The sequence below is a fragment of the Tribolium madens genome, unplaced genomic scaffold (genome assembly GCF_015345945.1).
Source record: "Tribolium madens isolate multiple individuals breed KSU strain unplaced genomic scaffold, Tmad_KSU_1.1 Scaffold_91;HRSCAF=231;Tcas5.2_LG7, whole genome shotgun sequence".
NCBI lineage: Eukaryota > Metazoa > Arthropoda > Insecta > Coleoptera > Tenebrionidae > Tribolium > Tribolium madens.
Window position 1 is genome coordinate 138617 of NW_025401063.1, and position 23261 is coordinate 161877.

General features: G+C 33.9%; 7 protein-coding genes across 10 annotated transcripts; 3 read left to right on the forward strand and 4 right to left on the reverse strand.

The window, feature by feature from the left end:
• Nucleotides 1–6739: 6739 nt before the first annotated feature.
• On the forward strand, nt 6740–7938 carry LOC123011361. 2 transcript variants are annotated; one of them, XM_044408754.1, is made up of 5 exons: nt 6745–6954; nt 6999–7285; nt 7335–7407; nt 7459–7538; nt 7585–7926. In XM_044408754.1, the coding sequence occupies exons 1-5, from the start codon at nt 6828–6830 to the stop codon at nt 7705–7707; spliced, it is 690 nt and encodes a 229-aa protein (XP_044264689.1). In that variant the 5' UTR covers nt 6745–6827; the 3' UTR covers nt 7708–7926. The 2 variants fall into 2 exon arrangements, with proteins under 2 accessions (XP_044264688.1, XP_044264689.1); XM_044408753.1 differs by having other exon boundaries at nt 6740–6954; nt 7335–7538; nt 7585–7938.
• Nucleotides 7939–8485: 547 nt separating this feature from the next.
• Nucleotides 8486–9736, reverse strand: LOC123012071 (CDAN1-interacting nuclease 1). The gene is made up of 4 exons (XM_044409851.1): nt 9464–9736; nt 9105–9414; nt 9007–9056; nt 8486–8957 (listed from the first exon to the last, which is right to left on the reverse strand). The coding sequence occupies exons 1-4, from the start codon at nt 9559–9561 to the stop codon at nt 8591–8593; spliced, it is 825 nt and encodes a 274-aa protein (XP_044265786.1). The 5' UTR covers nt 9562–9736; the 3' UTR covers nt 8486–8590.
• A 7-nt stretch (nt 9737–9743) lies between these two features.
• Nucleotides 9744–15601, reverse strand: LOC123012068 (bromodomain adjacent to zinc finger domain protein 1A). Of its 2 annotated transcripts, XM_044409847.1 has the most exons (10): nt 15285–15601; nt 14852–15184; nt 14264–14804; nt 14043–14213; nt 11815–13746; nt 11045–11256; nt 10821–10996; nt 10632–10763; nt 10062–10383; nt 9744–10011 (listed from the first exon to the last, which is right to left on the reverse strand). In XM_044409847.1, the coding sequence occupies exons 1-10, from the start codon at nt 15395–15397 to the stop codon at nt 9888–9890; spliced, it is 4056 nt and encodes a 1351-aa protein (XP_044265782.1). In that variant the 5' UTR covers nt 15398–15601; the 3' UTR covers nt 9744–9887. The 2 variants fall into 2 exon arrangements, with proteins under 2 accessions (XP_044265782.1, XP_044265783.1); XM_044409848.1 differs by lacking the exon at nt 10632–10763.
• Nucleotides 15602–17208: 1607 nt separating this feature from the next.
• On the reverse strand, nt 17209–18438 carry LOC123012070 (probable DNA-directed RNA polymerase III subunit RPC6). Its single transcript, XM_044409850.1, has 2 exons — nt 18021–18438; nt 17209–17972 (listed from the first exon to the last, which is right to left on the reverse strand). Exons 1-2 carry the CDS (start codon nt 18185–18187, stop codon nt 17237–17239), a joined length of 903 nt encoding a protein of 300 aa, XP_044265785.1. The 5' UTR covers nt 18188–18438; the 3' UTR covers nt 17209–17236.
• On the forward strand, nt 18147–19066 carry LOC123012072 (39S ribosomal protein L40, mitochondrial). Its single transcript, XM_044409852.1, has 4 exons — nt 18147–18300; nt 18351–18428; nt 18474–18843; nt 18884–19066. Exons 1-4 carry the CDS (start codon nt 18266–18268, stop codon nt 18995–18997), a joined length of 597 nt encoding a protein of 198 aa, XP_044265787.1. The 5' UTR covers nt 18147–18265; the 3' UTR covers nt 18998–19066.
• Nucleotides 19067–19128: 62 nt separating this feature from the next.
• Nucleotides 19129–21959, forward strand: LOC123012069 (dol-P-Man:Man(7)GlcNAc(2)-PP-Dol alpha-1,6-mannosyltransferase). The gene is made up of 8 exons (XM_044409849.1): nt 19129–19349; nt 19394–19526; nt 19576–19749; nt 19800–19953; nt 20009–20153; nt 20215–20441; nt 20661–20906; nt 20955–21959. The coding sequence occupies exons 1-8, from the start codon at nt 19224–19226 to the stop codon at nt 21907–21909; spliced, it is 2160 nt and encodes a 719-aa protein (XP_044265784.1). The 5' UTR covers nt 19129–19223; the 3' UTR covers nt 21910–21959.
• On the reverse strand, nt 21933–22531 carry LOC123012073 (cytochrome c oxidase subunit 7A2, mitochondrial-like). 2 transcript variants are annotated; one of them, XM_044409853.1, is made up of 3 exons: nt 22385–22531; nt 22175–22291; nt 21933–22127 (listed from the first exon to the last, which is right to left on the reverse strand). In XM_044409853.1, exons 1-3 carry the CDS (start codon nt 22397–22399, stop codon nt 21996–21998), a joined length of 264 nt encoding a protein of 87 aa, XP_044265788.1. In that variant the 5' UTR covers nt 22400–22531; the 3' UTR covers nt 21933–21995. The 2 variants fall into 2 exon arrangements, with proteins under 2 accessions (XP_044265788.1, XP_044265789.1); XM_044409854.1 differs by having other exon boundaries at nt 22175–22288; nt 22385–22514.
• Nucleotides 22532–23261: the final 730 nt, after the last annotated feature.

Here is a 23261-nt window from a genome sequence, read left to right on the forward strand (position 1 = left end):
AATATCACAATTAGCAAATGGAAAAATTCAAAATTTTATTTGAAAACCCTTTTTCCATCCTCGACGAGTCACACATGTCAATAGTCTCGCATAATTGCTATAGTAATGCACTGAAGTGTTATACGTAACTATGGTAACAAAGAGTTAGAAAAATGAAAATGTCATGGTAACAATAAAAAATTGCATACAATCCAGTGGCGGGTCATTTTTTATGCAAAAGAAAACAAATTCGAATAGAATAAATGAAAAATAGTTTGTTTTTGTGTTGGTTTAGTTGAAAATAAAGTGTCAGGTATATAAGGCGGCAGTAGCGAGCAAAATCTCTGGGTTAATTTAGCGAAGCGTAATGAAAAGGGTCTTTGAAGCGTGTCATCGTCGATGATGATGATGATGAGCTGGTAGGAGGCCCCAAGTAGATCCGCCACCCTTACGGCTTTGTGTTTACAAGCCACTGGTCCAGCATCGGGGATTATTAGTTTTTGATACGTGTCTTTCCCTACCGTATCAATGGACTAAGTTTACCGTGATGTCACGCCACGTCAAGTACCATAAAATACTATTGTAACATATTGGCGGTTATTAAACCGAAAACATATACAAGGGAGGAAAAAAAAGACGTTTTTAAATATCGATCGTCGTGATGCTTGCTTGGTAATATCGGATTGTCGCGTGTTTCTGGAATGCCGTAAAGTGTTAGAAACGAGGGTGATGATGACACACTAAAGAGTAAAATGTCACCGAGATAGAGGGTGATATGATGATATTGGGACAAATTTATCACGCTTCAAACCTGCCACGTATTCAAACTCGAGTCGGCTTTATTTGAGGGTTATTACGACCCGTTTTATTAAATCATGCGATATATCGCCGGAGTTTAGATCGACAATAATTCCTACTTAACTCCACAAAAGGGTGGATTTTCGCAAATTTATTCATTATTATATTAAAAATATTTACAATTTGTTGTAATTCGGTTTCTTAATTGCTTTTTTGAGTGATAATAATGAATTTGAAGTTAAAACGGGGTGAAATTATGTTTTTAAATAATGGAAAGCATAAAATTGGAATTTTTTTACTTTAAACCCTTTTTTCCAGCCTCGGCGAGTCGCACATGCAAGTAGGTTCATATAATTGCTATAGAAATATATTAAAGTATGTGTGTTACTATAGTAATAATAAAAAGTCATAGTCGTAGTCATAGTAACAATAATTTAAGTCAGTGGCGGGTGATAATTATTTTTCATTAAAATCTTGGACCCTTTTTTATTTACAAATTGTAAAGTTGTTTTTGTTACATTTTTTGAATTAATTTGGTTTATTTTTATGCTTATACTATTTTCCGAAAAACTTGTCTAATAACAGTTATAATTTCAAAAAAATATGTAAAAAGTCCACCACGTCATGTTTAAGAAACATGTAATTAACAAAAATACAAAAACCGCTAAATAACAAATTAAAAATGAGTTATTTTACTTTTTTTATACTTTTTTGGATCAGTTTTCTTTATAACAGTTCAACAGTAATCTAACATATTTTCATCAAAAATTTTTTGAAAGAAGACCGAATACGAGTCTATGAAATGTATTTGAAGACCTATTTAGGCACAATTTGAATTTTAAATAAATTTTAGGTGTTTGTGCAGAAAGCAGGAAAAATATCGTTCGTAACAAAAAACTGTGACGTTTAAAAAAAATAACTATTATTTGTGTTTAATTAAAGGTAAATAAAAATAATAATTTGATTAAAGGTATATTCAACAAGTTATTATTTGTAAACTAGTGTAATGTTTCAAAAACTCTTAATATTATTATTTTATTTGAAGATCTTATATCTAATATCTGATCCAAATTGCAGTGAATGCTTATTATTTCAACAATTTGTGGATGACTAAACTTGTAGCGACTAGATTTACAACTTTTTTTTGTAAATTTTACATCGAGTGGACAAATCAACATGAGATAATTACAAAAATTACAAAAATCTATTTTTTAATTGTTCCAGATTAAAATTTTTATTACTAAAAAAGTGATTTTTTTTATTCGGATTGACTCAAAAATAGTGAAAAAAAATTTCATTTATTTTATTTTCTATTCAAAGAAGCGAAATATTATATCGAAAAGTAGTATCATGATGTTTTCATTATAAAAAAACTCGCAGTTGACAAACGTGTCTGTCATTTTGACAAATGGAATGAATTAATCAAAGACGTGCAAAATATTTGTCAAAGCACTCTTTTTTTTTAATGAACACACAGATATTATTTTTGTTTTTTTTCAAATACCTATATTTAAAACACTAGATAATTAACAAAACAAGCAAGTGAACGCATATATTTACTTATAAGTTGTTTATTTGTATTAATACACGAAATAATTGTCAATTACTACCAATAAAAACACAATTTTTTTGGTGTATTTTGATATTTAAAAAACCCTTTTTCCAACCTAAACGAGTCGGTTGAAAAATGAGTACCTAGATGTACATACATCGTTGCTATAGAAATGTGTATGTAACTATAGTTATCAAAAAATGTGTAAAAAAGGAAAACGTCACTTGTTATAGTAAACAATAAACCAGTGGCGGATCACTGATTTTATTTGATTGAATTGAATTTTGTTTTTTTTCAAAAAATTAACGTTTTTACAAAATTATTACATACAAGATGAGTAATTCATGTTCGTTCTCCGTTCATAATAATTTTTTGGTTTAATATGTAATTACTGAAATATATACAGGGTGTCACAGCGAGTTGAAAAAATCCGTTAGTGACCTTTAAATAATAAAATTTAAAAAATTATATAGACACTAATCTAGTTCATCGCCTAAAATTATTTTCAACTATACAGCATGTCCCAAAAATAAGTTACAATGCAAACTTGTGTTTTTTTAAATGAAACACCGTATGTATCTTGGCATTTTAGGATGTAGCTTTTTAAAACAATGTTTTTAAACATTTCGCTTAGTTTTAGAAATAAGACGTTTTTTTCAAGAAAACATGCCCTTTTTAAAAATATATTACACAAAAACTAAGACAGCTAGAACAAGTTTTTTCTTACTTCTGCAAAAAATAAAGTACAGAATTTAAAGCTGTAGCAATTTTTTAGTGTTTTGCATTTCTAAAGATTAATAAATTAAGAAGTTTGTTAAAAGTTAAATAACTTAAAAAATTTAAATGGAACACCCTATTTTTTTATTTTTGCATCTAATATATTGATAAATTGTCTATCTAAAAAAATAAACTTTTAATGTCTAGAATTGATAAATGAAAAGATATTTAACATTCAGTATTAATTGGAGCAACAATGATTATCAATATCTGAGCATTATTGATACTATGGTAATCATAGTAATTCCACCACGGATCACTTATCAGTTGATTTATCCAAAGATTGTAAAAGTCGTTATAAATACTGAAATTTGAATTATTTTATTGTAAAAATAAAGAATAATGGATTCAGTTTAACACAAATGTGATTATTAAGTGATATTTCTTCCATCTCTTGTGCAACTGTGCACTTTTTGGCTACTGAAACAATAGTAAATATTTTTTTTTAATGTTTAAAGTTAAATTTCTTTTTAGTTATTGATTATAAACACCTAAAAGTAAATAATTTTAGAAAGACAATTTAATAATATTTTAAATGCAAAAACAATAAATAAGGTGTTTCATTTAAATTGTTTAAGTTATTAAACTTTTAACAAACACCTTCATTTTTTTATCTTTGCAAATGCAACACACTCAAAAAATGTTACAACCTTATAGCTTGTACCTTCGTCTTTGCGGTAGTAAAAAAATATTTCTAGATGTCTCAGTTTTTGTGTAATAAATTTTTAAAAAGTGCACAAAAACCGCCTTATTTTTAAAACTAAGCAAAATCGACCAATAAAAGTTTAGCTTAAAAATATTGTCATAAAAATCTACATCCATCAAAAACGCTAAAAAACATATGGTGTTTTATTAAAAAAAACTTATTTTTGAAACACGCTGTATAGTAGAAAATAATTTTAGGCGATGGATTAGATTAGTATCTATCAATTTTACCAATTAAAGGTCACTAATGGACTTTTTCAACTCGCTGGGACACACTGTATGTTAAAAAAAAAACATTCTTTATTCAAATATGTGAATCCAGTAAAATCGCAATCTTTTATGAACATTTCACTAGCATAGAAATGTACACAAGCATCAAGCATCACATACAACGATGTATATTGAAGTTGTCAACAACTACTTTCTTCGTATTATTATCAAGATGAATGTTGGAGAGGAGCAAGAAGGCGAGTCGACGTGTTATAAGATTCCAAACAGACTCTACGACCCGGATTGCAAGTATTGAACGCTGCTCCCAAATAAATCTTATTATTATCGAGAATGAGACGGAGTCAACATCGGTTTGACAGAAGGAAGCAGCGCGGCCATGCTTAAATTAAATATTGCGGCACAAAACGCAATCTCACAAAGTTGGCCGTTGCGTACAAAGCACACTCGAAAAAACCGCATTTCAAAATCATTTCTTTCAAATGTACGAAAATTTTGTTTAGATTTTGACCACGAAATTGTTGCAAATCTCCGTCGTGTATTCACACATAATACAATAATTAATTTAGTTGTTTTTGTGTGACGTAACGGTAAACTAGTTTCGAGCTTTCTATACCTAAAACTCGGAAGCTTCTCGCAGGTTTGTTTGCAACTCTCTCTCGAGGGGAAATCCCGCCTGAATCCGCCATTCGTTGTGTCGTCTCCCAGGGCAACCAAAGCGGTGTATAACCTTTAGGGCGGGGCTGTATATCGAATTATGAAAGCCCCCTCTCTGCGACCCCAAATCCAATAATCTCACTCGCTTAGATTGTGACGGAATGATTTACCGACAAATCTAACCTGACTAATAACAACGTTGTATTGGAATTTTCCGGACGATGATGAAAATCATTGCGATTATTATTATTATGATGGAAATACGTATGCGAGGCGGCCGAATTTGCGGTTTTAGGACAAATATTGACGAAAACAGACACAGAGGGCGCACACACAAAGCGATATTACACTTTGCTGTAAATTGTTTATGGTTGGAGCGAAATGAGAAAAGCCCTTTGTTCTCTATAACAGAGTTTATTGTAATTGAACAGAAGAGGAATATTGCTGAAGTTTGTGGTCAATTATTGGCATACAAAATGTAAGTATAAAAAATCGACAAAAAAGCATTACCCGCCACTGGAGTGTACGCAATTTTTCATGGTTGCCATGACATTTTCATTTTTCTAACTCTTTGTTACCATAGTTACGTATAAACTTCAGTGCATTACTATAGCAATTATGCGAGACTATTGACATGTGTGACTCGTCGAGGATGGAAAAAGGGTTTTCAAATAAAATTTTGAATTTTTCCATTTGCTAATTGTGATATTTTGTAATTTATTTCTTTAATATGAGTGGAATTAATTTGTCGGAAAGTTCGATATTCTCGCTGCACCTCCAGCATTTTCGCATTACCTTAGTTTAAACACGAGAGGTATTTTGAGGAGTGCGGATAAAATTTGACTCACCTGGTATAGGGTGAGTCGAGGAATACGTTCAAATTGATCACTTCTAGTAAGCACCCTGTATAATTAAATTAAATAAGAATTACACCAAACGATTGAGCAAAGCTTTCTTTATTGTTGTGCAAAGTTTCATTTTTCTACTATTAGTAATAAAGGTAGAAGAAATTAAAACAAGTCAAGTATTTTCAAATTTTGCTAAAAAAATGAACCTGGCAACGCCGCAAGCAAAATCTAAAAACAAAAAACGGTTTTGGAGCATTTAACAAAGTAAATAAAAACACATCATGTGTAAAAAATATGAAAAAGTTGAATACATCGAAAAATTGTTCCCTATGCAGGGTGAGTAAGAGTATTCTGTCTTTATTTTAAAAACTACAATGTTCAGGTATAAAAGAAAATTAGTGGTGAAATATATTGATACAAAAAATATAGAATTTTATTAAAAACAAACAAAATTACGAGTGTTTGAAAATTGCACAATTTGATCATTTCCAGTACGCACCTTGTATAATAAAATTAAATGAAAATTACACCAAATGATAGAACAAAGCCTTTTTTAGCAATGTGCAAAACTTGACTTTTCTATTGTTAATATTAAAGATGCTAGAATTTAAATCAAAGGATGCATTTTCAAAATTTTGCAATTTTTTTTTAATAATTTGGCAATGCTGCACGGAAATCCAAAAACAAAACACGTTTTTTTAGCATATAAAATAACATATAAGAATTTGATTGTTATTTAACAAACAAAATATTTCAAAAAGTGTAACTGATGCTAATTTTTGCGAAACTTTTTAATTGTCATCACGTTTACAAAACGTGAAAAAAAAAAGTTATTATTTTCAATATCATAAATGAGGTCCGAATCATTTATCTAAATAGATCTATTGTGTTATTTTTATTTGAATTATCAAAAAAAAATTATACCCTGTATAAAAAAATCAAATAAAAATTACATCAAACGATAGAGCAAAGCTTTCTCAATGTCCAAAATTTGACTTCTCCATTATGAATAATAAAGATGCTAGAAAAATTTAAATCGAAGGATGCATTTTCAAAATTTTGCAAAAAAATTTCCAAAAATTCGACAACGCTGCACTGAAATCCAAAAAGAAAACACGATTTGTAGTACAATTAACACGTTGAATGCAAGACAAAATTAATATACAGGGTGAGACGTAGAATGGAATACAAAATGCGTAATTAAATCAAGTTAATTTTAAGCAAACACCGTGTAACTTGTGAGTGACTTTTCTTGTCAAATTTTATTAAAAAAATCACCTAAAATGGATAAAACCGAGTTGGAAATCGCCGGAATTTCGTCCGAGCTGTTAAACAAATTGGAAAACTTGCAAAAACAAGATTTATTTTCATTTTTACCATACATCGAAACGACTCAAACAAACTTGAAAGGTTTGCCCAAATTAATTTTTTCCAACTTTCTATCGTGTTTTAAGGCGAGAAACTCCAATTTGACTTGCTTGACTCTCTCCCAACTATAAAAATCGGTCGCAAAAGCGCGACAATAATGGAGAACATGGCCCAAATTGCAAAACTTGAGCAAAACTACCAAATAAATAAAGATTTGTTAAAGTACGAGAAAGAGGAAAGAATGAAAGTACAAAAAGAAATGTGCAACGAGTCAATATTCCTAACTTTATGTTGTCTTAATGACGATGAAAAAAAGTCAAGGAAAATAAAGCGTGAAAAACCAGACAAAGATTTCATCCACAGAAACATCGAGGTGAGTAAACAAAGCCTGATATTTGAATCCTGAGTTATTGATCAAACAGTTGGCTACAGCCATGTCGAAATTGCCTCTCACCGACGAGGAAAAACACCAATTGGATCAAATCCTAACAAATGGTAAAATTTTTCTCATCATTTACACACAATTCAAATTTTTCGAATTTTCAGACTGCGATGAAACGTCAAACGGCTTTCATTTGTGCGAAAACGACAAACAACGTCTCTTGGAAATCGATACTGAACTTGAAGTAAACGAAAAAGTGTCAAAATTTCTCATTTGAGTCACATTTTCAGGCTAAATACCCCGAGACTCAGCACTTGAAATCGTCAAGTGAGCAAGATTTTTCAAAAAATGTTGTTTTGGATCAAGTTTTGAAAGAGGTTGATGCAAAAATAGCCACTATTCGAGACGAATAAATAATCAAAAATTCACTTGTCGATCCCTTTTCAAAGACAATAGAATATTCAAGTGGAAAATTAGGCCTTCGTGTACATCTGTTCACCCTCCGAGACTATGTCAAGAATTTTTATCACATATCGAACACCTGATATAAATTACTCCCTAGGATTTAGGGATATTCGTGAATTTGGTGACAAACAAAAGATATCGTAACTAGTGTCAAAAATTTAGGTTAAGCCACCTGTCAGCGGGATAACCAACAATACACATTCAAAATTACTTACAACATGAAAAACGTAATTTTCCTAAAAATTCAAATTCTAGGTGGTAATTTCTTATTGACAAATCTGTATATTTATTTAATTTCAATATTAATTTTCACGACCAGTTGCTTGATTTATGACCGTATTTCATGCAGAAACGAATCAAATTAACTTCTCCTTTATGGCGGATAATAAGAGGGCTGTCTATTGTACCACCACTTAATCCTATCCCTAATTCTTGTGCGCAATATAACTCCCCTATTTATTCGATACTTGTGAATTATACATTGCAATAATGCTTTATTGTGCCATTTGCGAGACCTATTAGCACAAGCACCCAGAAATAATCGACTCGAGGACCGATTTCTAACTTCAGTGTAGTGTTTAATTACCCTTTTTTCATTGATGCTTTTCTTACCTAGTGCAAAAACACCATTTTTTGTTGCTAAGCAACACACACAAAACACAGTCCGTTTTTTCTCTGTTACCAAGCAACTGAAAAATTATACACACTATTCTCTATTCCGTTGCCAAGGAACGCATATATTGTTACATAGCAACCAAAGACTTTATTAATTCTCTATTTCGTTGCCAAGGAACGCATATATTGTTACATAGCAACTAAAGACTTTATTAATTAAGAGAGATAATTGATGTGGACAATGTTTGTGGGTAAGTGGTCCCTGATGATGAACCTTTTGTCGTCGGTTTGAACAATGCTTTTGACGTAACTGAACCAATAAATCACTAGTCCTGGTCCGAAGCGATTCCAGTAGCTGAGATACTGGTTTTTGGTGTAGTCTTTGTGGACGTCTTCGTCGCCAAATAGGGCTTTGCTCTCGATCCAGTTGATGACGAAGCCGTCCACGGCCACCGGGACGTCTAATTTAACATCGGGGGTCTTGTCGTAGCCGAATTTTCGTAGATGTTCCTCGTCTCTGAAGGCTAAATTTAATTTTAACACTTCGTTGTGTAATTTGATTTCGTATTCTTGACCGAGAGAACTGGAATTTAACATTGTTTTTTTTTGATAGATTTAAGTAGGAGTCTTACTGTTTCATCGTTTCTGATAGTGGACTGTATAAATTATCATAGATTGTGCACTGGAAAAATTCTTGTATGATTGAAATCGGTTTTATGCAACAACTTACTAGGAACACTTCGTAGGCTAAATGTGGGTCTGGGATTAGTGAAGTATCTCTTAAATGCGCGTTGATCTGTGTCAATTCCATGTTACACTCCTCGAAATACTTTTGTAGAATTAATTTCGCGATGAGACAAGGGCAAATATCGAACTGTTGAGCCATTTGGAGGATGATTCCAGGACCGGCCCCCTTTTTCACCGACATTTGATACAAATCCCAGTATTTGTTAATAACTGATTGACTTTTCACATGATTCACTCTCATACGTTTCTGATATTCGAGGGATAAAATACTGTAAAGAGTATCATGGTTTATGCTGAAAAAAAAATCATGAAATTATAAATTTTCACAAAAATGGGTTATACAAAGGGAAGGTTGCAACTAAAACCGAGAGACAGTTTTTGGACAGGCCTTTGTACTTCCGAATTACAGTTACGATGCTTTTGTACGTTTTTACATCCATTTTCAGGTGAAATGTTTTTTGAGGTTATGTCACAACTGATGATGAACGGCAAATAATTACGAAACTTTGTTGGTGTTTGTTGTATTATCTTAAGTTTGTCTTTTATGAATTATGAAATGACTGAATTTTTGATATTTTGTAACAAAATTCATGTTTTTTAAGGTTATGTTTCAGGAATGGGAAAGACTTTTTTAATGTAAAAAATTAATATTCATAAATAGTACCTACAAAAACAGCTAAAATGATTACATCGTACAAATCAAAAGTAAATTTAGAGAAAAGAAAAATGTACAATTTTAATATAGAAATAAGAATACTATATAATACTATTTCGTGCGAATTTTCTTTTTAGGACGTGCATTTGGGTCATTATAATCCATCTCATCAGGAAGTTTTAACCCCAACTCGCGACATTTCTTCTGAAAAAGTCTAAGTAACTGTACACCACATCTGCAACCAAAAAAAAATTAACAAAAATCACACAAAAAAAAATTACTTACTTGTAAACATCATCCTCGGTATGATTATACGTATTACAATTTTGAAACACCAAAACTGCATCTGCCATAAACTGTGAATCTTCCTTATATTCCCCCATGTTCAATTTATACTTAATTGTACCAAAATCCATTGGTTTTGTTATAACATCGTAATAATCAGGCACCTCAGTCTTTTGAACCGGTCGCAAAAATGGCCAAGCATTTGCATCTTTCATCACTTCACACAAAACCGCATGCAATGCAGAATTATGCAACGGCAAATCGGTTCTCCCCTCATCGCGACGAGTCGCTCGTTTACTAATCACTTCCTCCTCGCTTGAATCTAAACAATTCACAAAAAACTTTAAAGTTTGTTTCAAATTGATACGTCTAGTTGCTAGGTAACAGAGAAAATATAAACTGATTTGTTGATTTTGTTGCTACGTTACTAAGCAACTGTTGCTAGGTAACAAAGTAAATATAAACACTGATCTGTTGATTCTGTTGCTACGTTACGAACGTTGCTAGGTAACAAATCACATCAATTTGAAACAGATATTAAGTGTAGTTGGGTGAAAATGAAGAACCCACCGTCAGAATCTGAGTGTTCTCGAAGACTCTTTGCAAAATCGTGGATTTTATACAAGGCTTTTGCAGCACAGCGACGCTGGCCATTGATTTTTCCAGTGCGCTGTACCACGGTACCATTACAGTAGCTCGTGTCTGTACAATAGTACAATTTAGAAGAAATTCACAAAGTGCGAAAATTTTCTCACTTACCATAGTTTCGTTTTCTATCGTTATTTTTCTTACATTTCGTACAATACCATGGACCTCTGGGGGCGCGTCGTAATGGTGGTTCCGCACATTCAACATGATAACTGATTGTACAATTTTCACATTGAATCAATTCGCCACCTGAACCACAAGTTTTACATAAATCGATTTTAGGAGTCCTAGAAAAATGTTTTTAGTAAAGAACAAATTTTTTTTTTCTTACAGACGTTTCATCGTTTTCATCCTGTTCTTCCTCTTCTTCAGCATCTTCAGTATCATCATCTTCATTATTACTCTCCAATTCTTCTTCTTCTGATTCTTCTTCTTCGATTTCTTCATCGCGAAAAATCGGACGTTTCTTCGGCGGCGATTCGACCACTTCAGGTACTTTCTTCTCTTTCTCACATTTATCACAAAACCAATCGCCAGGCGGAATACTCTAAAAATTGAACAAACTCAAAATAAAAGCCTCAACCACGATTTAATCGACATGGTAGGCATTTGACAAACAAAAAACACCAAAAAAGTAATTAAATAAAGCCAATTAAGTATCACAGTGACTAAAATCGAATTTTAACTCTATTCAAATTCAAAATTCGTCACCTACCACTTTGATAAAATCGTGCAACAATGCAACAATTTAAACGACATGGTAGGTGTTTAATTAACACAAAAAGTATCATTTAAGCAAGTTTAGTACCACAAACAACAAATCTCTCGTTAAACAAAGCCAATTAAATATCACAGTGGCTAAAATCGAGTTTTATTTCAATTAGAACTGAAAATTCGACTCCTACCAGGTCGATAAAGTCGTTTGACAGCTGTCAAATTTAACACAAAAGTGTAATTTCCGCAATTTTAGCACCATTTACAATAAATCTCACGACTAGAAACACTTAAACAAAGCCAATTCAGTATTGTAGTGGCAAAAATCGATTTTATCTCAACTTAAACTGAAAATTCGACTCGTACCAGGTCGATAAAGTCGTGCCCTTACCTTCAATTTCGGTTTCAAACAGTACAAATGATGTCCCAAATTACACCCATCACATAGTAGCATATTTTCCGAGTCGTTTTTACGTCGACAAATTCTACATCGGGTCAAGAGCACAGATCTTGCCCACAAAACGCAAGAATCTAGTGTACTATAATGTAGAAAAATTTGACTGAAACTTGTCGATGCCAACAAGGATTGTTCCCATTTAATTATAGCATTTTCATCCATTTTACTATTATTACGACCAGTGGTGACACATCCTAGTGGTTTTTTGAGGAATTTTGGTTCAACAGCTTGTGCCACTTGAGCCAAAGCCACTGCCAAACACTGAATTGCATCTTTAATTTCATCGTTTTGTGTTAGGGGATTTTCATTATTGTCAATATCGGGGATTAAATCCTGTCCTGAAGTAACATATTCATGATTTTGGGAATTTTCGATCTGTTGTTTTGTGAGACTTTTATCAAATTCTTTGTAATTTTTATTCTGTAGGTCGCTCCTCCACTTTTCTCGATCTTTAATATTGAGCGCCCCCAGACTCCCCGCAAAGATTTTCTCCTCCATTTCGAGGATATTCTCGATGAGGGCATTATGCTGGACTTCTGTTGGGGACATATCATTAGGATACCCCAAATTAGCATCTTCATATTTATTTTTCATTTTTTTATTATTACGTTTGAATTCTTCTCGATTTTCCATCTCAAAATTCAAACTATTGACTGGTGTTTCACGAATCAATTTCGCAATTTCCTCTCGATTACAAACCAAATTTTGCTGTAATTCACTTTCACGCACTCCTCGTTTATTTAAAGCACCAATTAATTGATCAATTTGATCGTTTTCGTGGTAAAACCCCCATAAATCTTTTCTCCGATCCTTTGAATGAACAATACAAGTCTCAGGATTCGATGAACACATCATTAAATCGTCGCAAAGTTGAATTTTTTGCTCTAAAACACCGTTACATTGACCATTTTTACGATTTTTCGTCGGACTATTCTCTTTATCGCTGGAATTTGATTCGTTGAGTGTTTTTTTCAAATGTTCTAAAATTTCGTCACGTGTTGCATCGACTAAATGTGGTATTTGTTCGATAATATTGCTTAGACAAGTCCCTGGATTCTCTTCTTCGGAATTTAGGAAGAATCCAGGGACGGATTCAAGACGGAAAAAACGTCGAAAAGCCCGATCCTGTCCTATTAAAACTTGTTTTTCATACGCCGCCTTTTGAAACTCTTCCATTTTACGTTGATTTTCCATACGTTTATGTTCGGCTTCCGTCTCCAATTTGCGTAATTCATTCGCTGCTTTTTCGTCTGTTTTCGCCGATTTTCGGAGCTTAAATCTCGCTGTTAAAAACTCCTGTTCTCGCTTTTTTTCCACAGCTAAAATGGCTTTATATTCAACTTTTGCTTGTCGAATACTCTCCATTCTCTCTTCAACAACATCTCTAACATCAGCATATGTCAATAATTGATTCATTAAACATGACAAAATCTGCAATTTATCACCAATTGACAATTCAACAACATTGTGTGTCTTTAAAGCTTTCAAAATATGGGGGCTATGTAGTCTTAAATACAATCCAGGATCGTCTTCACTCAAATAACCACCTCTTTGCTGATAGCGCCATCTAGCACCAGTCAATTTTATTATAGCACCAGATGACAAAAGATGTAATCTTAACACTTCCGATGTTGTTAGTGAATAAAGTGGCAATTGAGCCAATGGAAGTCCTTGATATTTTTTACTCCAACCGGCAGCAATAGTCGCTAAACGAGTCGCCTCATGAAGATTCATATTATCGGAAATTTCATCCTGTTTCAGGTTTAAAGTTTCAGTTTCAGTGCGATATTGAGACGCCTCCTCTTCTTGCACATGAAAAAGTGCAATCAATAGCATTTGAATCAGGTCGATAAGGGGGCCAGCCACCTAAACAACACAAATGTTACTACGCAACGAAAAAAAAAAAAAACACCGGCACTATTATTGCGTTTCTATAGCAATGATACAAAATACAGGATTGTTGCTATGTAATTGATAAATAATAGGCCGTTGCTTAGTAACTAAGTTTTAACACAAAATAAACTCTTTTTCATATTAATGTGCATCAAGTGGGCTAATTCACACAAAAAGTGAAAAAATAAGATTGAGGTTAGGATTGTTTGAATTTTTGTGTGGTTGTCAGCCCTGTCAACGACTACTTCGATGCACATTATTATGATTACCTCATTTTCTGTCAATGCCCTTTCCATAATGTCCACTGAGAGCCCCCCTGGGAAAAAGTCCTTGGTATGCAAAAGCTTCGAAAATGTATTTACAAATTCTAGCACCATTAAAACATCCCCCACGTACTCGTTGGCAATTTTCAATTTTACAGGACTCGCTTTTGGTAATTTCTACAAAAAAAAATCCGTTAAATTTGATTAAATTGAGTTTGAAAAATTACTTTTTGATCAACAAGTTCTAGATCCTCTTTTGGTTTATTCCAATTTTTCAATTGTTTGGCAAGTTGAAGATTTTCCTCTTTTTTCTTTTGTTTCATTTCGTTTTTCATCTCTTTTTTTTGTTGTTTGGCCAATTTGAATTCTTCTTCTTTCTTTCTCATTCGTTCCATTAAGTCATTGTTACCGTTTTTGGTAAAGTTTGTATTTTTTGTGAGGTATTTATCAAGTGATTCTTGTCGTGTTTTCTTGACGAATTTCTTCGATGGACTAAATTCGGGCGGTTGACCATCAAAAATCTTATCAAATGTGATTTTTTCCAAATTAAAAGCTTCCAAAGCTGTTGGTTTTATAACAAAAATGCCTCGAGTGTCTTGCTCGACGTATTGTTTAAGAAACAATTTACATTTTTCACGCGAATATGTGCCTTTTTTGCGTCGAATTTGTGTACAATCAACGATCATAAATTCACTAATGTCGCAATCGTTGGCATCGAAATGCTCGATTTCGTATTTGTAGAGAGTGGCCAAGGGCTTGTCGGTGTTCCTGAATTTTAATTTAAGTTGGTACCATTTGAGGATTTGGGGACTTACCCGTTTTTAGTCGGTGATTTGGGTGGTATGACTTGCAACACGTGTGAATCTTTCCATTTTGTTTCGGTGAATGAAGTTTCAACGTTTTCACCGATAAAATACCTGTCTTTGGTGTACAAAAATACGTCTTCGACCATGTCAACAAAAGACGTCCTTTTAGTCCTACTCGCGAGGTAGAGTATGGGGATTTTGAGTTCAGCTGGGAACTCTTTGAGGCTTTTCCTTGCATTTTCCTCACTTTCTAAAGCCTCAGCATATGTCAAATTCGGTTTTCCCGTCATAGCACATGTCCAAATCATCGAATTGCACAGAAACATCCTCTCGGAAAAATCCCTGAAACGGTCAACCATTGAAATCGATTCCGATCTCTGAATTTGAGGTCGATGGCGTAGGTACAGGGGACCGTTAGGTCAACCACGCTACAAAAACTCACTCGTAATCCCGAAAAATCTCATTGGTGGCCCCACAATAGAAAACTTCCTCGTCATCGCGGATATCTTCAGGGACCGGTGCTTTTTCGAAAGGCTTTCGCTTCAAAAGAGGCATCGCAATTTGGAGGGAAAACTTGCAATTCCAAATCGAAACTAATCAGAATTGTTCCAACATTTACCACACACTAAACGCAACACTGATCAATTATTAACCAAATCTGACATCAATTGATTGCATTCAAAACGAACTAATCGAAAATTTCCGCAATAAAATTGCGTTTCTCACACCATTCATGACAAACGAACAAAACCTCTTCGGCTTCGGAGGTGGTACGCATGCGTGGGGTGCAGGTGATTGCAAAAAAACTCCTGCGCAAGTACCGGACATTTAAAAAACCTGCGGACACCAAAATGTGTCGTTTTAACCAAAAACAACACAAAAAAAAAATACTTTTGAAGGTTATGTCCCCTGTCAAACGTAACCTAAACTATGTCGATTTTTTAAATAAAAAAAACAGTAAAAGTGTGTTAACACTTTATTTAAGACGTGGGACATTTAAAAAAAGCTGCGGACACCAAAATGTGTCGTTTCAATCAAAAACAACCCAAAAAAATACTCTTTGAAGGTTATGTCACCTGTCAAAAATAACCTAAACTACATCGTTTTTTTTTTTAAATAAAAAAAAACAGTAAAAGTGTGTAAAGACTTTATTCAAGCCGTGGGAAATTAAAAAGAAATGCGCACACCAAAATGTGTCGTTTCAACCAAAAACAAACCAAAAAAGTTACTTTTTGATGGTTATGTCACCTGGCAAACATAACCCAAACTTTATCAATTTTTTAAACAAAAAACCAGTAAAAGTGTATAAATACTTTATTCAAACTGTGGGACATTTAAAAAACCTGTGGACACCAAAATGTTGTAGTTACAACCAAAAACAACACAAAAAAAATAAATAAATACTTTATTCACGCCGTGGGACATTTAATAAAGCGTTTCAACTTAAAATAACGCAAAAAAGTTACTTTTTGAAGGTTATGTCACCTGGCAAACATAACCGAAACTTTATCGATTCTTTAAATAAAAAAAACAGTAAAAGTGTTACTTTATTCAAACCGTGGGACATTTAAAAAAGCTGCGGACACCAAAATGTTGCCGTTTCAACCAAAAACAACACAAAAAAAATACTTTTTGAAGGTTATGTCACCTGTTAAACATAATGTAAACTTTATCGATTTTTTAAATAAAAAAAAGTAAGTAAGTGTGTAAACACTTTATTCAAGCCGTGGGACATTTAAAAAACCCGCGGACCCCAAAATGTTACCGTTTCAACCAAAAACAACCCAAAAAAAACTTTTTGAAGGTTATACCACCTGTCAATAATAACTTAAATGATATCGATTTTTTAAATAAAAAAAAAAAACAGTAAAAGTGTGTAAACACTTTATTCAACCCGTGGGACATTAAAAAAAACGCGGACACCGAAATGTGTCGTTTCAACCAAAAACAACCCAAAAAAAAAACTCTTTGAAGGTTATATCACCTATCAAACATAACCTAAACTCCATCATTTTTTTTAAAGAAAAAAACAGTAAAAGTGTGTAATTACTTTATTCAAGCCGTGGGACATTTAAAAAACCTGCGGACACCAAAATGTGTCGTTTCAATCAAAAACAACCCCAAAAAAACTTTTTGAAGGTTATGTCACCTGTCAAAAATAACCTAAACTTTATCAATTTTTACATAAAAAAACCTGTAAAAGTGTGTAAATACTTTATTCAGGCCGTGAGACATTTAAAAAACCTGCGGACATCAAAATGTTGCCGTTTCAGCCAAAAATTTACCCAAAAAAGTTGCTTTTTGAAGCTTATGTCACTTGTCAAACATAACCTAAACTAAATCGATTTTTTGCATTTTTTTTTAATTAAAAAAACCATTAAGTGTGTAAAAACTTTATTCAAGCCATTCAGTGAAATAATTGCACACTTTCGGGTTAATAAAACCGGTATCTGCACACCTGTTGGCAATGGGGCAAATCCCACACGTGGTCTTAACAATACCAGGTGTTGGCATAAATTTATTGACAGCTCTGTATAAAAACGAGCCATTTGTGGCCACAATTCTCTCTGCATTATTATCCAAAACAACTGTATACAAAATACTTTCAATATCATTAATCGATAACGAAATTTTACTAATTCCCAATTCGGAAATAAACTTGTGGACGTCTTGAGCGGTGGCATAGCTCCGATTTCGGGCTAGAAGTGGCCCACCCCCCATACTATTCGCCTCTTCCCATTTCTGACGCAAAAATCTGCAACATTGCTGACTTAAAACGTCCACAAATTCCGATTCAAAGTCCTGGTCTTGGTACCAAGCGCCCCCCGTGACCGAACTATCAGCCTCCAAGTCGTACAACATGTACACTTTTTTCTTACTAGCCGAGACTGATTTAACGGCTTTGATGATTTTTTTCGTTTCGAGACTTTTAAGTACTTTATTGAGTTGAGTCATATTTAGGTTTGATTTGAAACGAATGTCTCGAATCCAAATCCCTTTATTTCCAGCTTCTTCGATTATTTTAAAAACGAGTTTTTCCTCATTGTCAGCCCCCCGAATGAGGGGCTTCTTGGACGAGTCTTTGTACTTGTAGAGGAGCTTGTCCTTGGTCTTGAATAACTCCAAAGAACTGAAAATTGGGATTAAGTGAGAATAAGGGGGCGATTTTAACACGAACCCATTTTTTAAACATTTGTTGATTATTAAGGCGAGTTCTTCAAGGGGTAAATTCGGAATTGCTTGTTTTATGTTCTCGTTTGAAATTCCTTCAGGTTTGCCTTTTGCCAACTCTAATAAACGGTCTTCGTTGGTTATTTCCTCACTTGAACTAGTCGCTTGACTCATTTTGGAGGTTATGTCATGGTTTTGTGAGGTTATGTCATTACCATTTTTAGTCGAGTTTTATTGAAAAAAAGGCACGAAATGAGCACTTGGGCAATAATAAACACACTTAACCGGTCCGGGACTGATTTAAACTAGTTGCGTTTAATTACAATCATTTTTTTAGGTTAACTCTTCAATCGTGTACAAAACGAGGAATTGCGACAAATGTCCTTCTGAATTTTAGAGCAACCCCATGTCTCATGTAAGTAATAGTGAAACGCAACCTTTAGTTAATTTAATAATCCAGGGCGGAGCCTTTGAAGAAGAAGAAAAGACTTGACCCGGCTGTTATCAAAGCACGAGAAGACCGCAAAAAGAAGAAAATTGAGAAGCAAATTAAAAGATTAGAGAAGAATGCACGTCAATTGAAACCGATAGAAGAATGTGAAGTGCCTCTTGGACTTTTAGATGAGAAAAAAACAAGAATGAGGTCTTTGGTTGTCTTATCTGAAGATGAATTGGAACAAAGACAAGTTTTGGAGAAACAATGGGCCACTTATAAGAAAAAGCAACATCTTGCAGATGTGCAAATGTTGGATCGGATTTTATTTGCCCAACAAAAGGCTTTGGATGAGTTGAGGAAGGAATCAGAGGAGTTGTATCAGGAGGCAATGCAGGTTGTCTTATTTTTCATGAAGAAAGCAAGTTTTTGTTTAGATTGATTTCAGATTGTTGCCTTTTAAACGCGAGGGGCCCTTAGAAACCCCAACTATTGATAATTACGAAAGCCCCGATGGGGATTACGCTGATGTCTCGAAAAAATGGGAATAAATAACCGAAATTTGGTGGAGTAGTAGAAAAAACGAGTTTTATTCATAAAATAATAAAAAATAACATGTTTTTTTGGTAGTTTTATTTAAGAAAAGTCCCTAGTTCCGGACCAAAGAGATAAAATAAATTTAGATTATTTACGTCAGCTGAAATTGTAGGTTAGGTCAGTCTATTTTCGTCCAAAATTCGCCTTTTACAAGAATGTAGATAAAGACCAGCCCCCGAAATGTCGCAAATAATGTTGATTATCGCCGCTGCCCATTTGGTATACTGTCCATTTACCAAAGTGGAGGAAAGTTTCAATTTACAAGCCATGCACGATATTTTGTACCACAAGTGGAACCTGTCTCAGGTATGCGCCCCCTTGTCCCATCCACAAGCTAACCCTGTTTGTAGTACGACCATTTGGAGTTCCCTGGAGTCGTCCCGCGGTCTTTCATCGGCCCTTTATTCATTTCGATTTTGGTCGCCCCCATAGTCTCCATTTTGCAATTATTCGAAATTAACAAATTCTGGGCACAATATATCGGTAATCTTGTAAATAAAATTGAGATAAATGTTTAAAACAAGTTTTATAGTGCGTTTTGCATTGGGGGGCTGCGTTATTGCCAGTTTTCATGTGTTGTCTCGCACTTTGGGTAAGATTTTTGGGCGGAATTGGCAACTCTGGTTCATGGCAGTGACAGTGACTCAGAGCCACTTTATGTTTTATTTGAGTCGGCCTTTGCCTAACATTTTTGCACTACCAATTGGTAAAAAACCCCCCAAATGTCTCAAATTTGTCTTAATTTTTCGTTTTTAGTACTCCTCGCATTGAATAGTTGGCTCAAAGGCGAAAATAAACAATTTATTTTGTTTTCGGGGGCTGCTATTATCATATTCAGGGCCGAATTAGCCCTATTTTTGGGGCTTCTCCTCCTCTACGATTTGATCAATAAAAGAATTACTTTGAAACGGTAGGTCAGTAAAACAAATCAAAATCAAAATTTGAACTTATTTATTGATTTTAAGATTTTTCCAAATGGCCATTCCTGGCGGTGTTGCCTTTTTGCTGCTTTCAGTGGTCATCGATTCGATTTTTTGGAATAGGCCTTTGTGGCCCGAAGGAGAAGTCTTATGGTACAACACTGTCTTAAACAAAAGCTCACAATGGGGCGTATCCTTTAATAAACTTAATTTCAAATTAATAAGAAACAAAAAACTTAACAAAAATATAGACATCACCATTTTTGTGGTACTTTTATTCAGCAATTCCAAGGGGAATGGCAACGTCAGTATTTCTAATCCCTCTAGGATTATATTTCGACGAAAGAGTCCGAAAATTATGTATTCCTACACTTTTATTCGTACTTTTATTCTCATTTTTGCCACATAAAGAACTCAGATTTATTATTTACGTTTTTCCGTTCCTCAACGCCACTGCAGCGACAGCTTGTCACCGAATGTGAGCCCCCTTACATACAAGTCCCAGAAAAAATTGCACCCTTGCCCCGTCCCAGACGAGGCGCCTTTGTCGCCCTATGTCAATTATTGTCATAGCAACAGACACATAACTATGGTAACAAGTTTAATTGTCATGGTAACAAGTGTAATGTCCAGTGGCGGCGTGATTATTTCTGGGACTCCCCCTTTGGGGTATTATTCATGATTGTGGTTATTTCAGATGGGAGAATCGGAATAAAAGCCCCATTTATCACCTATTGTCGTTGGGTGTGTGTGGTCATTTGGGCGTGAATGTGTTTTTCACGTTGTTTTTGTTGAGTATTTCTGGGACTAATTATCCAGGAGGGACTGCAATTTCTCATTTGCATCGACTTGCAAAAGACGAAGTGAATGTTTCGGTTCATATTTCGAATCTAGCTGCGCAAACTGGTGTTTCCCGTTTTACTCAAATTAATCCAAATTGGACGTAAGTTTTGTTAATTGTTAAATTGGTTTAATTAATAATGTTTTTTAGGTATAGTAAAGTCGAGAATGTGTTAGCTGGGGCCCCCGAAATGTACGAATATACGCATTTAATCGCCGAAGCTAGGAGTAAATTTTCGCCAAATTTGAAACCTTATGCTTCCACACACGATATTATTGATACAATTGAGGCGTTTCATCAATTATCATTTAATTATCTTACAATTCCTCCAATTAAAATTAAGACACGACCTGTTTTGTTTATCTTGAGGAGAAGGGAGAATTATCGCGAGTTTTTACAAATGAGAAGTTACGATGATTTTCAAGAAGAAGAAGAAAAAAACGTGACAATTGAAGAAGTCATTGTGGCCAAAACTGAAGAAACCAATGTGACAAACACCACAAGCCCCCCTGATGTAATAATAAGAAATGAAACTTCGAAATCAAGGAAAAAATTGAAGAAAATCGAAGAAAAGCCCATCAATAGTACAGAAGAACGCCAGACGGTGCGACGAAACATCAAAAAATTGATTCAGAAATACCGAAGAAGGAAAGAAGATGGTGAACTCGAGTCAAAGCCCAAAGATACGATTAAAAAAATTATTGAAGAAGAGAAAATGAAGCAAGCGGAAGAAGAGTTGTCCAAGATTCAACAACAAATCTTTGATATCATTGAAACAAATCCGAATATCATTAATAAAAAGTTGATTAAGCAAAGATTACGTGAGACACTTACTAGCGAATTTATGAATGTGAAGAAATTGAAGAGAGTCAAGGCCAAGCAAGTTGAAGAAAACGCTGTTGATTTTTACGAAGTTAAGGAAATTGAAGATGAGCCTCAACAAAAAATTGAAGATGAGCCTCAACAAGAAATTGAAGATGAAGAAAAGTTGAATCAAATGTCGGAAAGGTTTCTCGAGGCGAGTAAGAAAATCGCTGATATTATGACAATCATTGATGAAATTGTTGATACGATGGAAATTTCTGAAGATAGTGAAGAGAATTGAGTGGTTTGAATTGTAAATAAATGTTTGTTTAAATAAACTTTATTGTTGGATTTTTACTTAATAATATACTACAAGACAAATTGCGTTTATTTCACGGCCAATCGGTACCAAGTCTCTAGGGACATTCCGAGACCAACAGCTGTTATCGCCAAAGTGGCTGCATAGAGGATTTTATCGCCGGCGCCCCCTTTCAAGTACACTGGGACGTTGTCTTCAACCTGAAACAAATCAACAATAATGTGCAATAATTAATCCAGGATATTACCCCAAATTTCTGTTGGATTTGTTTCAATTTGTGGAACTTGGGAGACACTTGTTCCGTGCTTCTGGGGGCTGTTTTGCTAAATTCTCGCACGAGGAGGCGCCCCAAAGCCAAGGACTGCTACGATTACATAACGAGTAATTTTTTTATTATTAAAAACTTTACAACGAGAAAAATACATTAAACGAATTGATTTAAATGGAGACAACTTACACGTGCGTTGTTCATTTTTATGCTTTATCGAGATTTTCCAAAAATTAGGAAAAATGGCGATTTGGTATTTCAGTAATGTAAAACACGGAAGGTGAGATCAACGGGTCAATGTGTCACATAATCTAAATTTTACGCATGCGTAGTAACACCACGACGTTTTTAATTATTTTGTTTGGGTTTAATATAAAAGTGAATTTAGGGTTTTTCCTAATTTATTGATTTTCATCTTTTTGTTAACTTTTTTTTAAATGTGATTGAATTATTATTGTTGAATAAAATTCATAGAGTAGTTTAAAAGGTGGGTTAATTAATCAATTTTCAGTTTGGCCACTTAAATTGTAATAAAGGAAAAATCACTAGACATGATTTTTAAATAAATTGTCAAACTCAACGCGTCAAAGCACGTGTTTAACAATTTTCAGTTGAAATCAAGGTAAATCTCTTAATTTATTACTTAATTATTATTTTTGTTGATAAAAAACGTGCTGACAAATGAAGTTTTATCAAAATTTTACTTGAAATTTATGAAACTAAAACTTGTCATTGTTGGTAGGTATAAATGGTAAAAACAACAATTTTTGAGACTGGAAGACCTATCAGACGTTCATTGCGTTTACAAGCTTGGTGCACATCAACTCCAGTGCTAATTTCTGATGATAAATCAGACAGTTTTAATGAAAGTAACAATTTGGAACAAAACGATAATTTATGTGGTAATCTTACAGAGGATGGGGAAATAGAAGCGAAGAAATGTGAAGAAAATACACAAAACACTACAATTTTAGAAGAAAAAGAAGATACGACGCCAAATTCTACCCTTAATTGTAGTTGCAGTTGTAATTGTAGTCTGTGTAGGAGTTGTAGTCTGAAAAAATCG

What these genes read in the sequence shown, in the direction of transcription:
- LOC123011361 (XM_044408753.1), top strand. Translation starts at nt 6,828, where the DNA reads ATGGATAAAACCGAGTTGGAAATCGCCGGAATTTCGTCCGAGCTGTTA. An exon ending in TCATCCACAGAAACATCGAG is followed by an intron (nt 7,286 to 7,334) that starts GTGAGTAAACAA and finishes TTGATCAAACAG; the next exon opens with TTGGCTACAGCCATGTCGAA. An exon ending in AAATCGATACTGAACTTGAA is followed by an intron (nt 7,539 to 7,584) that starts GTAAACGAAAAA and finishes TCACATTTTCAG; the next exon opens with GCTAAATACCCCGAGACTCA.
- LOC123012069 (XM_044409849.1), top strand. Translation starts at nt 19,224, where the DNA reads ATGTCGCAAATAATGTTGATTATCGCCGCTGCCCATTTGGTATACTGT. An exon ending in ACAAGTGGAACCTGTCTCAG is followed by an intron (nt 19,350 to 19,393) that starts GTATGCGCCCCC and finishes CCCTGTTTGTAG; the next exon opens with TACGACCATTTGGAGTTCCC. An exon ending in CAAATTAATCCAAATTGGAC is followed by an intron (nt 20,907 to 20,954) that starts GTAAGTTTTGTT and finishes AATGTTTTTTAG; the next exon opens with GTATAGTAAAGTCGAGAATG.
- LOC123012068 (XM_044409847.1), bottom strand. Translation starts at nt 15,397, where the DNA reads ATGCCTCTTTTGAAGCGAAAGCCTTTCGAAAAAGCACCGGTCCCTGAA. An exon ending in GGGCATTGACAGAAAATGAG is followed by an intron (nt 13,747 to 14,042) that starts GTAATCATAATA and finishes TGTGTTGTTTAG; the next exon opens with GTGGCTGGCCCCCTTATCGA. An exon ending in CAGGATGAAAACGATGAAAC is followed by an intron (nt 10,997 to 11,044) that starts GTCTGTAAGAAA and finishes ACATTTTTCTAG; the next exon opens with GACTCCTAAAATCGATTTAT.
- LOC123012072 (XM_044409852.1), top strand. Translation starts at nt 18,266, where the DNA reads ATGAGCACTTGGGCAATAATAAACACACTTAACCG. An exon ending in ATAATAAACACACTTAACCG is followed by an intron (nt 18,301 to 18,350) that starts GTCCGGGACTGA and finishes TCATTTTTTTAG; the next exon opens with GTTAACTCTTCAATCGTGTA. An exon ending in AGAGCAACCCCATGTCTCAT is followed by an intron (nt 18,429 to 18,473) that starts GTAAGTAATAGT and finishes TTAATAATCCAG; the next exon opens with GGCGGAGCCTTTGAAGAAGA.
- LOC123012073 (XM_044409853.1), bottom strand. An exon ending in AAATCCAACAGAAATTTGGG is followed by an intron (nt 22,128 to 22,174) that starts GTAATATCCTGG and finishes GATTTGTTTCAG; the next exon opens with GTTGAAGACAACGTCCCAGT.
- LOC123012070 (XM_044409850.1), bottom strand. Translation starts at nt 18,187, where the DNA reads ATGAGTCAAGCGACTAGTTCAAGTGAGGAAATAACCAACGAAGACCGT. An exon ending in AACAAATGTTTAAAAAATGG is followed by an intron (nt 17,973 to 18,020) that starts GTTCGTGTTAAA and finishes CCCAATTTTCAG; the next exon opens with TTCTTTGGAGTTATTCAAGA.
- LOC123012071 (XM_044409851.1), bottom strand. Translation starts at nt 9,561, where the DNA reads ATGGATGTAAAAACGTACAAAAGCATCGTAACTGTAATTCGGAAGTAC. An exon ending in TAGCCTACGAAGTGTTCCTA is followed by an intron (nt 9,057 to 9,104) that starts GTAAGTTGTTGC and finishes GAATTTTTCCAG; the next exon opens with TGCACAATCTATGATAATTT. An exon ending in CTATCAGAAACGATGAAACA is followed by an intron (nt 8,958 to 9,006) that starts GTAAGACTCCTA and finishes GTTAAATTCCAG; the next exon opens with TTCTCTCGGTCAAGAATACG.